General features: G+C 37.5%; 1 protein-coding gene across 1 annotated transcript; it reads right to left on the bottom strand.

Moving 5' to 3' along the window:
* Positions 1-224: 224 nt before the first annotated feature.
* Positions 225-977, bottom strand: LOC149175035 (uncharacterized). Its single transcript, XM_089421036.1, has one exon. The coding sequence runs from the start codon at positions 975-977 to the stop codon at positions 225-227; it is 753 nt and encodes a 250-aa protein (XP_089277162.1).
* Between the last annotated feature and the right edge of the window lie 16,346 nt (positions 978-17,323).

The following is a 17,323-nucleotide window of genomic DNA, read 5'->3' as shown; positions in this document are numbered from 1 at the left end:
AGAGGTTGCCCCAGATTGTTCATCAATTACTGTATCTTCACTATATATTGTCATGTCGATATTTGACTGAGTCAAGGAGCTACACAACTCAGAAACAGAAGCATCATGACTCCAGAAACGATTGAAATATTCAACAGCATTCAACACCTCCTTTAGAAGATTCGTTTAATAAAAGCCAGGTATAGATAGAATGCTCATCATCGTAATAGAAGTTTTGACGCCTTTTATCCAGAAATAGCAGCCTTAAACGCCTCCAATTTCGAACGATAGGAAAATCCCCTGTTCTTCATCAATTGTAAAATATATTTTGCCTCTACAATCTTCCCCGCAGATTCATAAAGATCGATAGCCATCCTATAAATGTGCTCATCGGGTTCTATATAATCCTGCAGCTTTTCGAACAAGAGAATCCCTTCATGTGTGTGACCATTGTCACGGTATATCTTCAGCATTGTGCGGTGACAAGCCAAGTCACCCTTAAGTTCTGCCTTCTCTATCTCCATGTATAACCTGGAAGCATCCTCAACCAAGCCAGCCTTTCCAAATGCAAAAACCAAATGACTAAAATGGACAAGTCCTGGGGCCAGCCCTTGTCGATGCATTCTCTTGAGGAGGTCTTCTGCTTCTTGAAATCTTTGACAGTTTGTGTAAGCACAAATTAGTGAAAGGTAAGTATAGGAATCTGGAGAATGACCTGCATCCTGCATTTCAATGAAAACTTCCTCTGCTCTGGTATGCTGCCCTGACCTGGCATATGCATCGAGAAGGGTATTGTATGCTATCTTCCCAGGTTTTATACCCTCTTGCCGCATCCTATTGAACAACTCAGCAGATTCACGGAAGAAACCAGCTTTCCCGTAACAACTTATCATGTTGCTGTATGTCTTTTCATCTACTGAGAGGCCAGATTTCTGCAATGAATTGAATATCTGAACAACATTCTCTAATTCTCTAGCCTTCCCATAGATACTGATCATGTTTTGTTTTGTTTGTGCAGGGATAGGAGTTTGAAGTCGCTGCTGCCTTTTGGATAGCTGAAGAACAAATTACATAATCTAGAGCTGGAGAATAAATTACATAATCTAGAGCTGGAGAATAAATTACATAATCTAGAACAACATATTAATGATTTCTTCTTCAAAACAGGGTTTTGAAGAAGAATCAATCTCTGACATGAGACGGAGTCTAACAGGTCCAAGCAAAACTTCCCATGTTTATACCACAATTTGATGTTTTAGATGAGCTAAAGAATGTCTATATAAAAATTCCACTACTACAAGCCATAAAAGACATTCCCATATATACTAAAGCCATGAAAGAATTGTGCCTTAAAAAGCCTACTAGGAAAAGAGTTGATCCACAAACCATTCATGTTATTGGACATTTAGCTGGCCTTATGACAAACACCATTTCAATGGAAAAGTATGTTGATCCTGGTATTCCCAGAGTCACTACAATCATTAACAACATACATATTCCAAACACCTTAATTGACCTTGGGGCCACAATAAATGTGATGACTCTTGAAACCATGAAAACACTCCAGCTCACAAACTTGCAGCACACAACAATTGTTCTAGAACTCGCTGATAGGTCTAAAGTGATTCCTGAAGGGATTTTGGAGGACATAATTGTTTCACTGGACTCTTGGGAGTATCCAGTGGACTTTTTAGTTCTTCAGCCAAAATCCAATTTAGGAGGACACCCTATCATCCTTGGTAGACCATGGTTAGCAACTGCTGATGCATTCATAGGATGTCGATCGGGTAATATGATTATTTCACGAGGAACTGAAAGAAAACAACTCACTCTTTACCCATCAGCACAATCACCAGCAGTAGCACACAATTTATGGCTTGACGATAAATACAATGACAAGGAAGAAGTTCAATCTGTTTTTAGCATCAACCAAATCTATGATTTTCAAGAACATAATAATGATGATTTGGTAGAGTTGTTCCTTTCTCAACCTGATGTTTCCGAAGATTTGAGAAATGACCAATATCATGCTGTGGATGAACTTTTGGCACAAAATTTTTAGGAAACATGCACCATTCAATCTTTGCAAACAACATTTCAAGACATTTTTCCTATCCAATCTATCATAAACACACTGAGCAAGACCATAGAGATTAGTCCAGGAAAAATTTTGAATATTGGCACTCACCTAGACTCATCTCAGGAGGAAAAATTGATTAAATTATTGAGAAAATACCAGAAAGCATTTGCTTGGGACTACACCGATATGCACAGAATTCACCCTGAAACATGCACTCACCATATTTATACAGATAGTAATATCAAACCAGTGAGGCAACCGCAGAGATGAATGAATCCCATGCTTCAGGATATTGTTAGAGAGGAATTACAAAAACTGTTGAAAGTCAATTTTATCTATCTTATCTCTGACAGTCAGTGGGTATCCCCATTGGTAGTAGTGCCCAATAAAAATGGTAAGTGGCGGATTCGTGTTGATTACAGACAATTGAAAAAAGCAACCCTCAAAGATTATTTCCCACTACCATTTATTGACCAAGTGTTAGACACATTAGCTGGGAAATCATCATTCTCTTTTCTTGATGGTTTCAGTGGCTACAACCAGATCATGATAGCCTTAGAGGACCAGGACAAAACCAATTTTACTTGTCCTTGGGGCACTTATGCTTATAATGTTTTACCATTTGGACTTTGCAATGCTCCAGCTACATTTCAGAGAGCTGTATTAGCTATTTTTGCTGATTTAGTTCATGATTGTGTTGAAGTTTACATGGATGATTTTTCAGTGTATGGTAATTCATTTGAGCATGCATTAGAGAATCTTGAAATTTTTTTGAAGAGATGTACTGAAGCTAATCTGTCCCTGAGCAATGAAAAGTGCTTTATGATGTTAAATGAGGGGATAGTATTAGGCCACTATATTTATTTTCAAGGCATTAAAGTTAATCCATCAAAAATCTAGATCATTGTCAATTTGCCAATTCCGAAGACTCAAAAAGAGGTAAGAAGTTTCCTTGGGTATGCAAGCTATTACAGAAGGTTTATTGAACATTTTAGTAAAATAGCTTCACCTCTGTTTAAACTTCTAGCAAAATATACACCTTTCAACTGGAATGAGAATTGTCAGCAAGCATTTGAAACACTCAAAGAAAAGTTATCAACCACACCAGTCTTAAAAGGACCTAACTGGAACCTACCATTTCACATCTTTACAGATGCATCTGATATTGCAGTAGGTGCCTCACTAGGCCAAAAATAGGAGTCTTTTCATTATGCCATCTATTTCATTAGTAAAAATCTAACACCTGCAGAACTAAACTACACAGTCACTGAAAAAGAAATGCTTGCAATCATACATGCTGTGAATAAATTCCGACATTATATAACTGGTTATGAGGTTTTTATACATACTGACCATTCTGCCATTAAGTATTTAATGAATAAACCAGTAACTAATGGCAGAGTTACCAGATGGTTGTTATTATTACAGGAATTTAATATCACAGTGTTAGATAGACCAGGTAGAGAGAATTAGGTGGCAGATTTTCTTTCTAGACTGCAAAATCCAGGTGAGGTTGTTCTGGTTGAAGATTCTTTTCCAGATGAAAATTTATTTGCAATTTCAATAGTGAATCCTTGGTATGCTGACTTGGCCAACTATTTGTCCACAGGAAGAACACCTCCATATCTTACTCCAAAGGAAAAGAAGAGGCTAATCAAACAAAGTGCTTGATACTCATGGGTTAATGGAGATTTATTTTACACTGGTTATGATATGATTATTAGACGATGTGTAAGAAATGATGAAATAATTGATATTTTAAAATCTTGCCATGATGAACCGTGTGGTGGGAATTTTGCAGCTAAAAGAACAACATTCAAGATTCTTAGTCTTGGATACTACTGGCCATCTATTTTTAAGGATTCCAAGAAGTATGTGAAGAGTTGTGATAACTGTCAAAGAATGGGTAGGCCAACAGCTACAGATGAAATGCCACTTCAGCCTCAAGTACACTTAGAGCCATTTGAAAAATGGGCTCTAGACTTCATAGGACCCATCAATCCAACTTCTAAAGGTAAAAAGTACATCTTAGTATGTACTGATTACGTAACAAAATGGGCTGAAGCCAAAGCACTAGTCCGAGCAACTGAACAAACAATGGTAAACTTCCTTTTTGAAGAGATTTTTGTAAGGTATGGAGTACCAAGGGAGATAGTGACTGATCAAGGTACTCAGTTTACTTCAAAGCTAGTTAAAGACATCACAGAAAAATATCAAATCAAGAACAGAAAAAGTACACCTTACCATACACAGGCCAATAGCCAAGTGGAATCCACAAATAAAACTTTGGAAGGAATTATCACTAAGACCGTAGCAATGAACAGAAAGAATTGGGAAGAGAAGCTCAAAGATGCACTCTGGGCTTATAGAATCACGTGGAAGAACACTACAGGATTTACACCATATCAGTTGGTGTATGGCAAAGAGGTAATGCTTCCTATTGAATTTCAAATACACACTTATAAGATGGCTGCAGATTTAGGAATTGATCTTAATGAAGCCCAACAAGAGAGGATTCAACACTTGAACCAGCTGGATGAAATGAGGCAGCAAGCAGAGGAGACAACACTCCTAATGCAGAAACAAAGGAAGCAGTGGCATGATGCACACATCAAGAAGAAACAGTTTAAAGAAGGAGACTGGGCTTTACTCTTTGACTCTAAATTCAGAGATCATAAAGCCAAATTTACCACACATTGGATGGGCCCATACGAAATAGTTCAAGTTTATGACAATGGATCAGTTAAGCTTATTACCATTGATGGAGAAGGCCACCCCTTTCTTGTCAATGGCCATCGGTTGAAACTTTACCATAAGCCCATCAGTAAGAAAGATTTTCTTCAAACTGTATCTCAGCAAAGGGAGGTTGAGATATTGCAGCCTTCAGCTGTGATATCTCTACCTTAGTTCATTTCATTTCAATTTAAAAAAAATTTAAAATATATATATATATATATATATATAAAATAATAATAATAATGGTTTAGATGTGAAAACCAGACTCTGGCACACTCTAACCCAAAATTCTTACTTGAAAACCAATTCTTTGGCTGGTAAGAATTCCTTGTTTTATTTATTTCCTGTTTGATTCATAGCTTCAATAATGACTTGAGGACAAGTCAAAGATTTAGTGGGGGAGAAGCATCAGCATTTTTGTCTTCCTTATCCCATCTCCTCACTGTAAATTTCCAAAGAGTTTGTTTCAGCACTTCAGTATTTCAATAAAGAAGTTGTTTTTGTCTTTGTTCTAATCAGAGGGACCTGTTCAAAGTGTAAATGCAATGGGACCTGTTCAGAAGATTATGTTACCAGCACTAATAATAGAGGGACCTGTTCAACAAACATCAAAGGGACCTGTTAAAGATTGCTATCTCAAGCTACTTCAGCAAAGCTTCAACAAGGTTTCAACAGAATTTCAAAGGTTGCTCCATCAACACCAAAGATCAAGAAAGCTGCACACACATAGTTCTTTTCCAGATTTCAAAGAAGCTGCACAAACATTCTCGAGATCTCATAGGACCTATTGTATCCAAATTCATATCAGAAGGAACCTGTTATGGATAGTGAAGATTAGTCATATCTGAACAATAAAGATCAGTCCTACCTATGCATGCCAACTCAACTCTTTATCAACCAATAAAGTGTAATGTATAGTTGTAATTTTTATTTTTAACATTTAAATTCTTGGACTATTTTAGTGTTAAATGTGATGACTATGATTGCTTATGATCAATTTCAAAAACACCCCTATACCCATCACCCTTGTCATATTTCTAACTACTATCATTTCCCAACACACTCTAGCCTATCACCATACTCCGCCCTATGATTTTTTAAATCTTCTCCTACACCACCCTTCAAACCTTGTTATTAACTCCTTATTCTTGAATCGGCCATCCAACCTTATTATCGGTCCAACATTCTCCTAATCAGCCAAGTACCAATGAGCAAGGGATAGGTGGTGAATCATTGGAGAGCCAAGTGTTCAACGATTTCATTCATTGTTTTTGAATCGGCCAATTTATAACATGATCGTTCGACCCAAGTCGACTCATGCAAACAACTATCCATTATCATCACTCCAGCACTCCATATATGCTTACGACGTTCTCATGATGGTACCTATACAACCCAGTACAGCTACTCCTCTGTCTTTGTAATATGAATACGCTCTGTCATTATTATTATAGTGAATTGGGTTAAGTCAGTTGTTAAAGTTCCATTTCATTCTCAGTTTGTAAAAAGGGCATTCCATACTAGTAATTCAAATGCTATGATTTCAAAGAAGGCCGAGAACAACAGGTGCTACGAAGGGAGAGCATAGTAATTGGGCTCACGGGTTTCCACCTCCGCCATAATCCAAGGACATTCATTTGGTCGCAACCGAAGTCATTGAAGAAGCTGACCTTGAGAACAGAGGGCGCTACCAAGTCGGTTGAGTGGAGTGAAAAACAGAGGTAACAAATCAAGAGACCCTTGTTGAATTATTAAGCATAAACGAGGAGGGTTAGAACAAGAGTTTCTTTGTCAAAATGACTAATAGAGCAGAGCCTAATACATTTGATAGTTCCCAGTATCATGATGACTGTATTACAATTTTAAGGGAAAAGCAATGGCTACCCTTCTTGGAGAAGTTTAATGGGAACAATGAAGAAGTAACTAAGCAGTTTGCCTTTACATTTAATGGAGAGAAAGCATTGATAGGCAACTTCTCTTTTAGGATTTCAGAAGACACCATAGCACAATCCTTGGGGATCAGCCCAGAAGGAGAAAAATACTTCAAAACAAAACAATTCAAGGAAAAATCATGGACCCAATTCATGTCTAGATCGAGGGTTTCATCTGTTAACTGGAAAAAGGGTGTCCCTAGGAGCTGGCTGATGCACCCATGGGATGAAATGGTGTATATTATTCAGAAATTTGTTACGTGTGAGGGTCGTTACAACATAGTCTATTTATATCACATCAAACTCCTGTTACACCTAAAAGGGCAATGCACCATCAGTTTACCTTACTTCCTCTTACAGAGCTTGACTAAGATGTCAAAAACTATTCAAAAGCAAAAGGGTAATGAAGATAAAAGTTTATGTCATTTTGGGTTAATTAAAATTCTGATTGAATTTGAAATGCAGAGGAGGGGAACAACAAGAGCACTCAGGATTTATGCCTGACATTGATGAGGAAATCCCTGTGCACAAGACAAGCACTGTCCCTCCACCCTGCAGTAGTGTAAGGACGAGAAAAATGAGGCAAGAAGCTGCCCAGAAAATTGAACAAGACAAGATTTTCACTACATATACAAGAAGATCAAGGAGAAGACAAAAGACCCAGACACAAGAAGATAAACCGGAGTCAAATGCACATGCACAAATGGACATTAAGAGCAGTGCTCATTCACAGCCTAGACCGGAAGCCGAAATGGAAGTTGAGAGCAACAACAGACAAGGGAAAGAGTCACCACCTGCAAACAAGAGACAAAGGAGGTTAGAAAAGCAAATTGAGAAGTTAAAAGAAGAACTGATGGAGGCCAACATGCTAGAGAAGGTCATCAAGAAAGAGAATGAAATGTTGAGAGCTCAGAGTAAGGAGACTCAACAGAAAAATGAGAAGCTGAAGGAGCAAATCAAAGAACTCGAGGCTGAACAAACCGACATTTGCAAGTGGGCAACCAAATGGTATACTCAAAAGAAAGCTCTCAAAGAGAAGTACAAGAATTTAAAACATAAGCTCCACATTCAGAAGGATGCCCAAGCTCAGAAGAATATAGATGCATTGTTACAAGCAGCAGAGGCATAGGCAGGAACAGAGTATAAAGGAAGTACATCAGGATTAGCATGAGGACATGCTAAATCATTGAGCTTGGGGGAGATGTTGGTACCATTTCATTACCATCCTTTTCTTCTAGAAACACCATCATTTGTCTATCTTTTTCTTCCATAAACCCTCATATCCATCGAAATTGATTAATCAATAGCATTATAGTTGTTAGTTTACATTAAAATTAATTTGTGAATTTTTATGTTAGAAATTAGGAATTTTCAACAAAAAGATTACAGGATGTCATAACTTCCTGTAAATGGTTTATGATGTGACACGTGGCATGACAGGCAAGTCAAAGCAATGGATAGGAACGTGATCTGTAATGTACATGCATGGTGAAAAATCGATTCAACAGCAAATCTAACGCTCCTGGATATGCGTTCAATGCTGGTCAAACCCAGCCCTTTTGGTCACAAAGGCAGCAAAAAGCCATGGTTTCCCAAACTGATTTCGTTTTGCTTTTGGAAATCGGTTTAGATTAGAAAGGACAAAAATCACTCTTTTGTAAAAGCAAAAACATCTGCTTAATGTATGTACATTCGATTTAGATAAGAGATAGGCAGATAAAGACTGCGTATTGTATTGTTTAAAAAAAAAACGATTATTATCTCTGTGTATTATTCCAGAACGCTGCTCTTGTATGTGATTTCAATCTTCAGAACTTAATTACAATCACCGTTTTACTCCAACAGTGTTTATGCGTTAATATTCTCATTGCTTGAAGTTTCTTCAGTGTGCCAGTGAAACGTGGACGGGCCCTGCGTGGAATTGGTATACTGTTAATTTCATTTCCATAGCGTTTTGAATTTGAATAGTGTGCATAGTGTTTAATGTTATTTTCATGTCTGTGAGTTTATCGATTTGATTAGAAATTCTTGCAAATGATATTTATGGTGATAGCTTAAAGATCTGATTGTTAGATCATTGAACAATATCTTGTAAAAGATTTGATCGATCATTAGATTTTAAGGCATCTCCGTAGACTCTGTTTCCATGCATTTAAAATTCAGTGTGCTTTTGATTTTCATGAATGCTTAGTGTGTTAGCTAGAAAGAGCTTTTGTGCATAACATCCTTGTAAGGGGGTTGAAAGCTCAGTCTAGCAATACGCTGTATCTTTAGGATAGTTAGATAAACTAGATGATTTGAGTGCTAAAGTGTGAGAGGAAACATATTTTAACCTCCTGTAAAGGAGCGCTATAACTTGTCATAGTAAACACTTAGTTAGGTAGCCGAGATCCTTTTAGGTCTATAGACTTTAGACGCGTGCCTCTAAGTTTACCTATCCTGGTTGATAATAAATCTAGTCTAATCTAGCACCCTAGATTGGCCACTACAGTCTTCAAATCACGAAATTTAGAATTCTGTGATTCATAATTTATACAAAATATCTTCTGGAGAAATATCTTTGTCCTGATGACAAACAAAAGTAAGTGGCTTGAAACGCATCGGCCTTGAAACCTACTTTGTGATTTCTCCAGAAGAAATTTTGTATGGATCTTCAAATCAATCGAACTACCTCTTATATATAGCTATCCAGGAGGGTCGAATAGGTGACTCTTGGAGGCCGCAACCAACTTGTTCCCAAGTAGGATTGACTTGACAACTTTTGTGGACATTGACTCAATATTTTTTTTATTTTTCTTTACAAAAGTCCAAATGGGACTTGACTCAAATACATTTCCTTTGACTCAAAATAATTTCTTTTTGACTCTTTTTGACTCTATAAGCATGAAGAACATGCTTTGACCAAAATAAAATAATAATAATGAATATAATAAATATTTTGATGATGAAATTACATTGCATTATGAAGACCGACACTAGTTACATTTTCAACACTCCCTCTTAACTAGGGAGGTATTCATAATGACACAACAGGATACCAGGATACTCTCAAGTTGAAATATTCATATAAGAAAGGATCCAGACTGATAAGCATCAATGATGATTTACATCATCATAGCCATGATCTGAAATGGAGCAGATTAGTAATGTTGTGCTAATTCCCCATTCAGAATAAAACCCAATATGCTTATCATTTTCTTATCAAGTACTTAAGGATTCACCATGTTTGCTTATTTTAACTAATTCCCATGAGAGTTTCTTATGTAAATGTTATAAACAATTTAATATAAAACATATGCTAAACAACAACAATATAACAACAAAGAACATCAAAATTCCACACACAACATAGAGATTTGATGAGGAGTTCACGCTTCTTGGGCTACGTCTCCTTGGTCCAACTTCCAATGCTTGGGACTCTCTATTATGCTCAAAATTACAACAAAAGTGTTTTTACAATGCTCAAATACCTCTGAAACTTGTCTCAATCAGTTCAGAATAGCAAAAACTACTAGAATTGACTCTTTTTGCCTCTCATTTGGATAAGCACTGAAGAAGTTATGACTTCTCCTAGTTCTCCCTCTATTTGTTCCACAAAATGCTCCAAAACCGGTAGAAAACCACATTTCCGCTCCAAAACTTACTAACTGAGCGAGAAATTTGCTGCTCCGTGGGCCATAACCTGTCAGCCGTATCGCAAATCGCAATCGACGAGGTTTGGCGGGTTGAAGGTCTTGTTAACACAGCGAAATATTGTGATAGCGATATCGCGGACCCGACGGGAGTATAAACTATGGATCATAACATCTTGCGTTTGGGGTCTTATAGATCATCGCAATCGGCAAAGAACCAGTGGAAATATTAAGCGGGACTTGTTTTCCTACGATATGCGATTATGATTAGATCGCACTGCAACCTGTTCGCGCTGGGGGCCGATTCTTTAACCCGTTCCACCTGCGATTTGCGATATGCGATGGCCAATGGTAACCTGACACTTGGCACCTCCTCATTCGTTGGGACCTTTGCCATGTCATCCAATCCTACCATGTAGACAAGTCAAACTTGAACTTTTACTTGCTCTAACTTCTGCATACGAGCTCAGATTTGAGTGTCGTTCACACTGTTGGATTCAGAATGATGAGCTCTTTGATCTGAAGCTGATTTTAACAAGATTTTGACACTTTGATTTTTGAGCATAAACTTGAGCACCTGATCACTCCTCCCCACTGGAAGCCTTTTGGACCCCAAAAGATTATATTCAGTTATTGAATAGATGAGGTTATTGTTCCCTCACCTTCTCATCTTCAATCCATTTGGCCTTTGATGGATTTGTACCTTTGAGACCCACTCAAAGATAATTGGCATTCCCCCTTTTTGATGACCTCATTCTTCTATTAAGTATGGTATCTTGCTAAAGCTATCAAGAGATTCTGGAGAAAAATCTTCAATTGATGGAATCTGTACACTTTCTCCTTGATCTTCAATCAAAGGAGGCTCATACAATCTCAATTTTTCAACATTAACAACGGAATAAATTTGCATATATGAAGGCAAATCAAGCTTGAAAGCATTATTACCAATCTTTTCCAGAATTTTAAATGGACCATAACAGATTGGTTTCAACTTTTTACCTTCACCTTGAAGCCTTTCCTTGCTAATGTAGATCCAAACTTCATCACCTACTTGAAACTGATGATCCACATGATGCTTATCATGCCTTGCCTTATACTTATCTTGACTCTTTTCTAGTTGTTCTTGAACTGTTTGGTGAATCAACTGAATTTGCTTAATGAATTTCTTTGCTCTGTCTATGTCACTATGTCCATCTACAACTACATCTTTCTCAAAGATGAAATCCAAAGGCGATTTAGGCAAATAACCAAGACATGCCTCAAAAGGCGAAGTTAGAGTAGAAGAGTGTTTTGCTTGGTTGTAAGCATGTTGAATATAATGCAATTGTTCATCCCACAACTTAGGATGTTTGCTGCAATATCCTCTTAGCAAATGAATAATTGTCCTGTTAACCACTTCAGTTTGACCATCTGTTTGCGGATGGAAGGTTGTACTTTTCTTCAACTTGGTGTCCATCAAGTTCCATAAACTTAACCAAAAATTCCCAAAAAATCAGGAATCACAATCACTTACAATAGAAATAGGTAACCCAAAATGACTCTATACATTTTGAAAGAAAAGTTGAGCTGTTGGTTCAGCTGTAATTTGTTTTTTACAAGGCATTAATATACACATATTGCTGAACCTATCCACAACTACGTATAAATAATCACGACGTTTTCTTGATAAAGGAAGACCTCCTACAAAATCCACAGAAACACTCTCCCATGGACATGAAGGCACTGGAAGTGGTGTGTACAATCCTAGTTTCCTATTACTAGGCTTACTGACTGCACACAATGAACAACCTCTGATAAAACGTGACACACTTTCAAGCATACAAGTCTAGTAAAAATACCTCTGAAGATTTGCCATTGTTTTACTTACACTGAAATGTCCATCAATAAGAGAAGTGTGTGCTTCCCTTGTAACACTTACTCTCTCTCCCTGTGGAACACAAAGTTTTCCCAAATGATACAAAAAATTATCATGTACATGGTAGTCTAATTCCTCAACTTGGTGGCCTTGACTCAAGTTTGAATATACCTCTTGAAATTCAACATCATGTGCGTATTGTTCAACATAACTTTCAGGCAAAACATAATTATTCTTGAGTAAAATGGCTACATTAACAATCGTTCTAGAAATCATATCAGCAACTCTGTTATAAATACCTTTCTTATATCTGATTACCAAGTGGAATTGCTGTAAAAATCCCATCCAACGAAAGTGCCTTGATTGTTGCAATTTTGTTTGAGATTGCAGATATTGCAAAGGTTGATGATCGGTGTGAATAACGATGTCTTTTCCCATCGGTAATGCTTCCATTTCTTCACACTTTGCACCAATACGTAAAGCTCTTTATCACACGTAGGATAGTTAATAACAACACCATTAAAAATCTCATAATGAAATGAAATGGGCTTACCATGCTATAAAAGAACTGCACCCATGGCGTAGTCACTTGCATCTATTTGTATTTCAAATGGTTGTTTCAAATCTGACAATGCTAAAACTGGCGCTGAATTGATCTTTTGTTTTAAAGCATCAAATTGTTTTTTGTTGTTTGCCTCCCCATTGGAAGACAACCTTCACACTAGTCAAAGCATGTAGTTGAGCTACTATGAAAGAGATTGGAAATGAACTTCCTCCAATACTACGTTGCTCCCAAAAGACTCCTTACTTTTGCCACTGATTTGGGTATTGGCCAATTTACAATGACTGAAACTTTAAAGGGGTCAATCTTCATCTCACCTCCTCCAACTATGTGGCCCAAATACACTAACGAAGCTTTCCTGAATTCACATTTAAACATCTTTAGAAATAATTGTTCTTTTCTCAAGACATCCAACACTTGCCTCACATGCTTGACATGCTCTTCTCGTGATTTGTTGAATATCAAAATATCATCTAATTAGATAATTACAAACTTATCAATAAAGGATCTTAAAACATCATTCATAACTCTCATGAATGTAGCTAGAGTGTTGCAAAGACCGAAAGGCATAACCAACCACTCAAACAATCCCTGTTTGGTTTTAAAAGCAGTCTTCCAAATATCCTCCTAAGCTATTCTAATTTGTTGATATCCACTTCTCAAGTCTAATTTAGTGAAATATTTTGCATTCTTCAATTGATCTAGCAAATCATCTATTATGGGTGGTGGGTATCATTTATTTATGGTAATTTTGTTCAAATCTCGATAATCTACACACATGCACTAGGTTCCATCTTTCTTGGGTACCAAAACAATTGGTGAACCACATGGCGAAGTAAAGGGACGAATTACACCTTTATCTAACAATTCCTGGACTTGTTTCTTAATTTCTAAACTTTCCAGAATTAACATTTGATACATACCGATGTTTGGGAGTGGACAATCTTGTTGTAGCTGTATTTCATGCTGAATTCCCCTTTTTGATGGCAATCCCTTTGGTTCTTGAAACATGTCCCCATATTGATTGAATACATCAACCAATTCAACTTTCAGCTTCACGTCACAACTTGCAAAGGATTCTTGCTCCGTGTCATTCTTCTGCTTGATCATAAGGAGCACGAGACTCTTGTTTGAATTGGCCAGTTGTTTCATTTGCCGTGCGCTTGCCAAAGATAGATTAGGATTTCTGCAATGGGCTCTCACAATATACTCCAATCCATCTTTGAACAAATGATATTTGTTCTCAAATTGATGGAAAACGACTTTCCTGTCATACAAATACGGGCTTCCCAACATAATTCAAGAAATATCTAGCGACACCACATCTAATTCGACTTCATCAATGAAATTTGCAGTAATTGCAAACTTGAAAATGCATTTCTGTGTGACCTGAAGATTGTCATCCTTGGTTATCCAACGCAATGGATACAATTTATGATGAGGCACGGTTTCTAGATTCAATTTCTTGACAAAACCTGTAGAGATTAAATTTGCCTGAGATCCACTGTCAAACAACGTATCGATTTTTGTATGTTTGGAAATAACTCGGATGTGGAACAACTTGATTCGATTTTCCTCATTTGAAACGTTGTTGGAGTTATTAATTGCACTGGTGCTTGCCAAGAATTCCTCTTTGCTTGCTTTTACCACGACTTTTCCCTTAGTGACTGTGGCTGCAATCTTGGTTTCATCACCTGAGTCAGAACCCAAGTCTTGTTGTACAACAATGTTGGTCTTCTATTTCCCTTTATTGTTAAATTTCTTCGGTCTTAGTTCTGGATGAAGCTTCTAGGAATGTGCTTCATCATGGTCCTCTTTGGAACAATTCTTACACGCAGGTTTCTCCCTTTCTTTCTTAACATAAGAATTTTTCTTATGCTTTCCTTTAAAATTATTTCCTTTTTCACCACTCTAGAATGGCTTCTTCTTACCTTCTTCTTGTACATTTTTCCCTCTTGCTTTTAGGTGTGTAGCTTGAACACAAACCTCATCAAGATTCATGGGATTAAACATAATAATGGTGTGTCGAAGATAGCTATGCAAACCTTGTATATATTTCAAAAAAGTATCTTGTGACTGCAAGTCTACTCTTAGCATAAGAGCTCTTCTCATAAACTCTTGAGCATACTCTTGCACATTTTGACCTTTTAACAGGCTGAAATTTTTCCAATTCATGATAGCTTTTTGCATATGGGCTAAAGGGTAGAATTGTCTTTTTATAGTAGCAATGAAATCTGACCAAGAAATATCGATCTTACCATGTTTTTTATCTCGTCTTGAGTCCTTGCTTCCCACCAAATGAGTGTTCACCCTCCATTCCCAATGAAGCCAACTGAATTTTGATATCATCCTCTTGAAGGTTATGAATTCTATAATACACCTCCAATTGACGAATCCATTTATCCAACTTTTCTGCATTAACTTCTCCATTGTACATAGGCAACTAGAATTTAACATCAAACTTTAGAAAATGTGATTTACCAGTTCCTTTTGTTGTATGATGATGAGCATGTGTAAGGGTTGTATTAGTGGAAGAGTGTGAAGATGATTGTGAAGAAGATGATCAAGAAGATGGTGGAGAGGGTGGAGGCTTGTCTCCATTACCATTACCTCCTCCTGAAGAGCCTTCTCCTTTGAGAGGTTTGGAACTTCTTGCAATCTACTATTCCTCTCTTCATAGAGGACCTTCACCATCTCTGTCATATTGAAGAAAGCCTTTCTGAAGGTCTTATCATCTTCTGTCATGATAGGTTCTCCTTCATGAGACGTGGTCTCTGAAGACTCAACTACAACTTCTATAGATTGAGGATGTACTAGTGTAGAGGACTTTGGAAACCTTGCTCTTCTTCCCCTTGAGCCAACTATAGGGCTTTAAACCAACTTCCCTTCTCTTATTTTGAGTTTTAACCTTGTTAGCATGACACAAAACTAGCAAACAATACACCTTCTTTTCACAAGCAAATCTAATAAGCAAAAACGAGTGCTCAGATACCAACTTGATCTGAAATGGAGCATATTAGTAATGTTCTGCTAATTCCCCATTCAGAATAAAACCAAAGATGCTTAAGGATTCACCATGTTTGCTTATTTTAATTGATTCCCATGAGAGTTCCTTATGTAAATGTTATAAACAATATAACATAAAACATATGCTGAACATCAGTAATATAACAACAAAGAACATCAAAATACAACACACAACATGGAGATTTGATGAGGAGTTCACCCCTCCTGGGCTACGTCTCCTTGGTCCAGCTTCCAATGCTTGGGCCTCTCTATTATTCTCAAAATTACAACAAAAGTGTGTTTACAATGCTCAAATGCCTCTGAAACCTATCTCAATGAGTTCAGAATAACCAAAACTGCTAGAATTGACTCTTTTTGCCTCTCATTTGGATAAGAACTGAATAATTTATGACTTCTCCTAGTTCTCCCTCTATTCATTCTACAAAATGCTCCAAAACTGGCAGAAAACCACATTTCCGCTCCAAAATCCACTAACTGAGTGAGAAATTCACCGTGCTATGGGCCATAACTTGTCGGCCATATCACAAATTGCAATCAGCGAGGTTTCGCAGGCTGAAGGTCTTGTTAACACGACTGAATGTTGCGATAGTGATATCGCGAACCAGACGGGAGTATAAATTGTGGCTCATAACATCTCGGGTATGGCATCTTATCGCTCATCACAATCAGTGAAGAACCAACTACAGTCTTAAGTGGGACTTGTTTTTCTTGTGATATGTGATTGGGATATCGCATCGCAACCCAACTTATTAGGGGTCGATTTCCGTAATACTCAACCATCTGCGATATGCGATTGCGATTAGATTGCATCGCAACCTATCTGCGCTGGGGGCCGATTCTTTAACCCGATCCACATGCGAACTGTGATTTGTGATATGTGATGGCCAATGGCGGTCTGCCACTTGGAGCCTCCTCATTCACTGGGACCTTTGCCATGTCATCCAATCTTGCCATGTAGACAAGTCAAACTTGAACTTTGACCTTCTCTAACTTTTGCATACGAGCTCGGATTTGAGTGTCGTTCACATCGTTGGATTCATAATGATGAGCTCTTCGATATGAAGTTGAGTTTAACAAGATTCTGACACTTTGATTTTTGAGCATTAACTTGAGCACTCGATCAAGCCCACATTGTCAAAATATCAAGGCCTTAACTGAAACACTCTATCTCTCCATTATATTAGAGCACAATGCTGGGAGGCATAAATTTGGACACCACCACCTCTTAGGCACATACCCCACCCGGGTGTTCACCAAGTATGTCTCACATGACTATTTCATAATCCATTGTCACAATACTTGACACTAGGAAATATCGATCCTCAAGACTATTCTTATCTTGGATTAATATACTTGACTTACAGGGGTTAGCCCTAGTCAACGTAAAAACCTGCAAAGAATATCGGTCCCAGATGCTTACCTAATCCACCATTCTCCCTGCCAATGCTTTTATTAGGCTTATGACTGTTAGTCCTGGCCATATTACATGACACAAGGAGAATATGGTGTCCATCCTCACTC

Source organism: Pinus tabuliformis, chromosome 4_1 (genome assembly GCF_031772625.1).
Source record: "Pinus tabuliformis cultivar Carrire ecotype Pingquan chromosome 4_1, CPIR1, whole genome shotgun sequence".
Lineage (NCBI taxonomy): Eukaryota > Viridiplantae > Streptophyta > Pinopsida > Pinales > Pinaceae > Pinus > Pinus tabuliformis.
Note: the sequence above shows the minus strand (reverse complement) of the source record. Positions and strands in the feature narration are given on the sequence as shown.

Excerpts from the sequence above, each read along its gene's own strand:
- LOC149175035 (XM_089421036.1), bottom strand. The coding sequence starts at position 977 with ATGATCAGTATCTATGGGAAGGCTAGAGAATTAGAGAATGTTGTTCAG.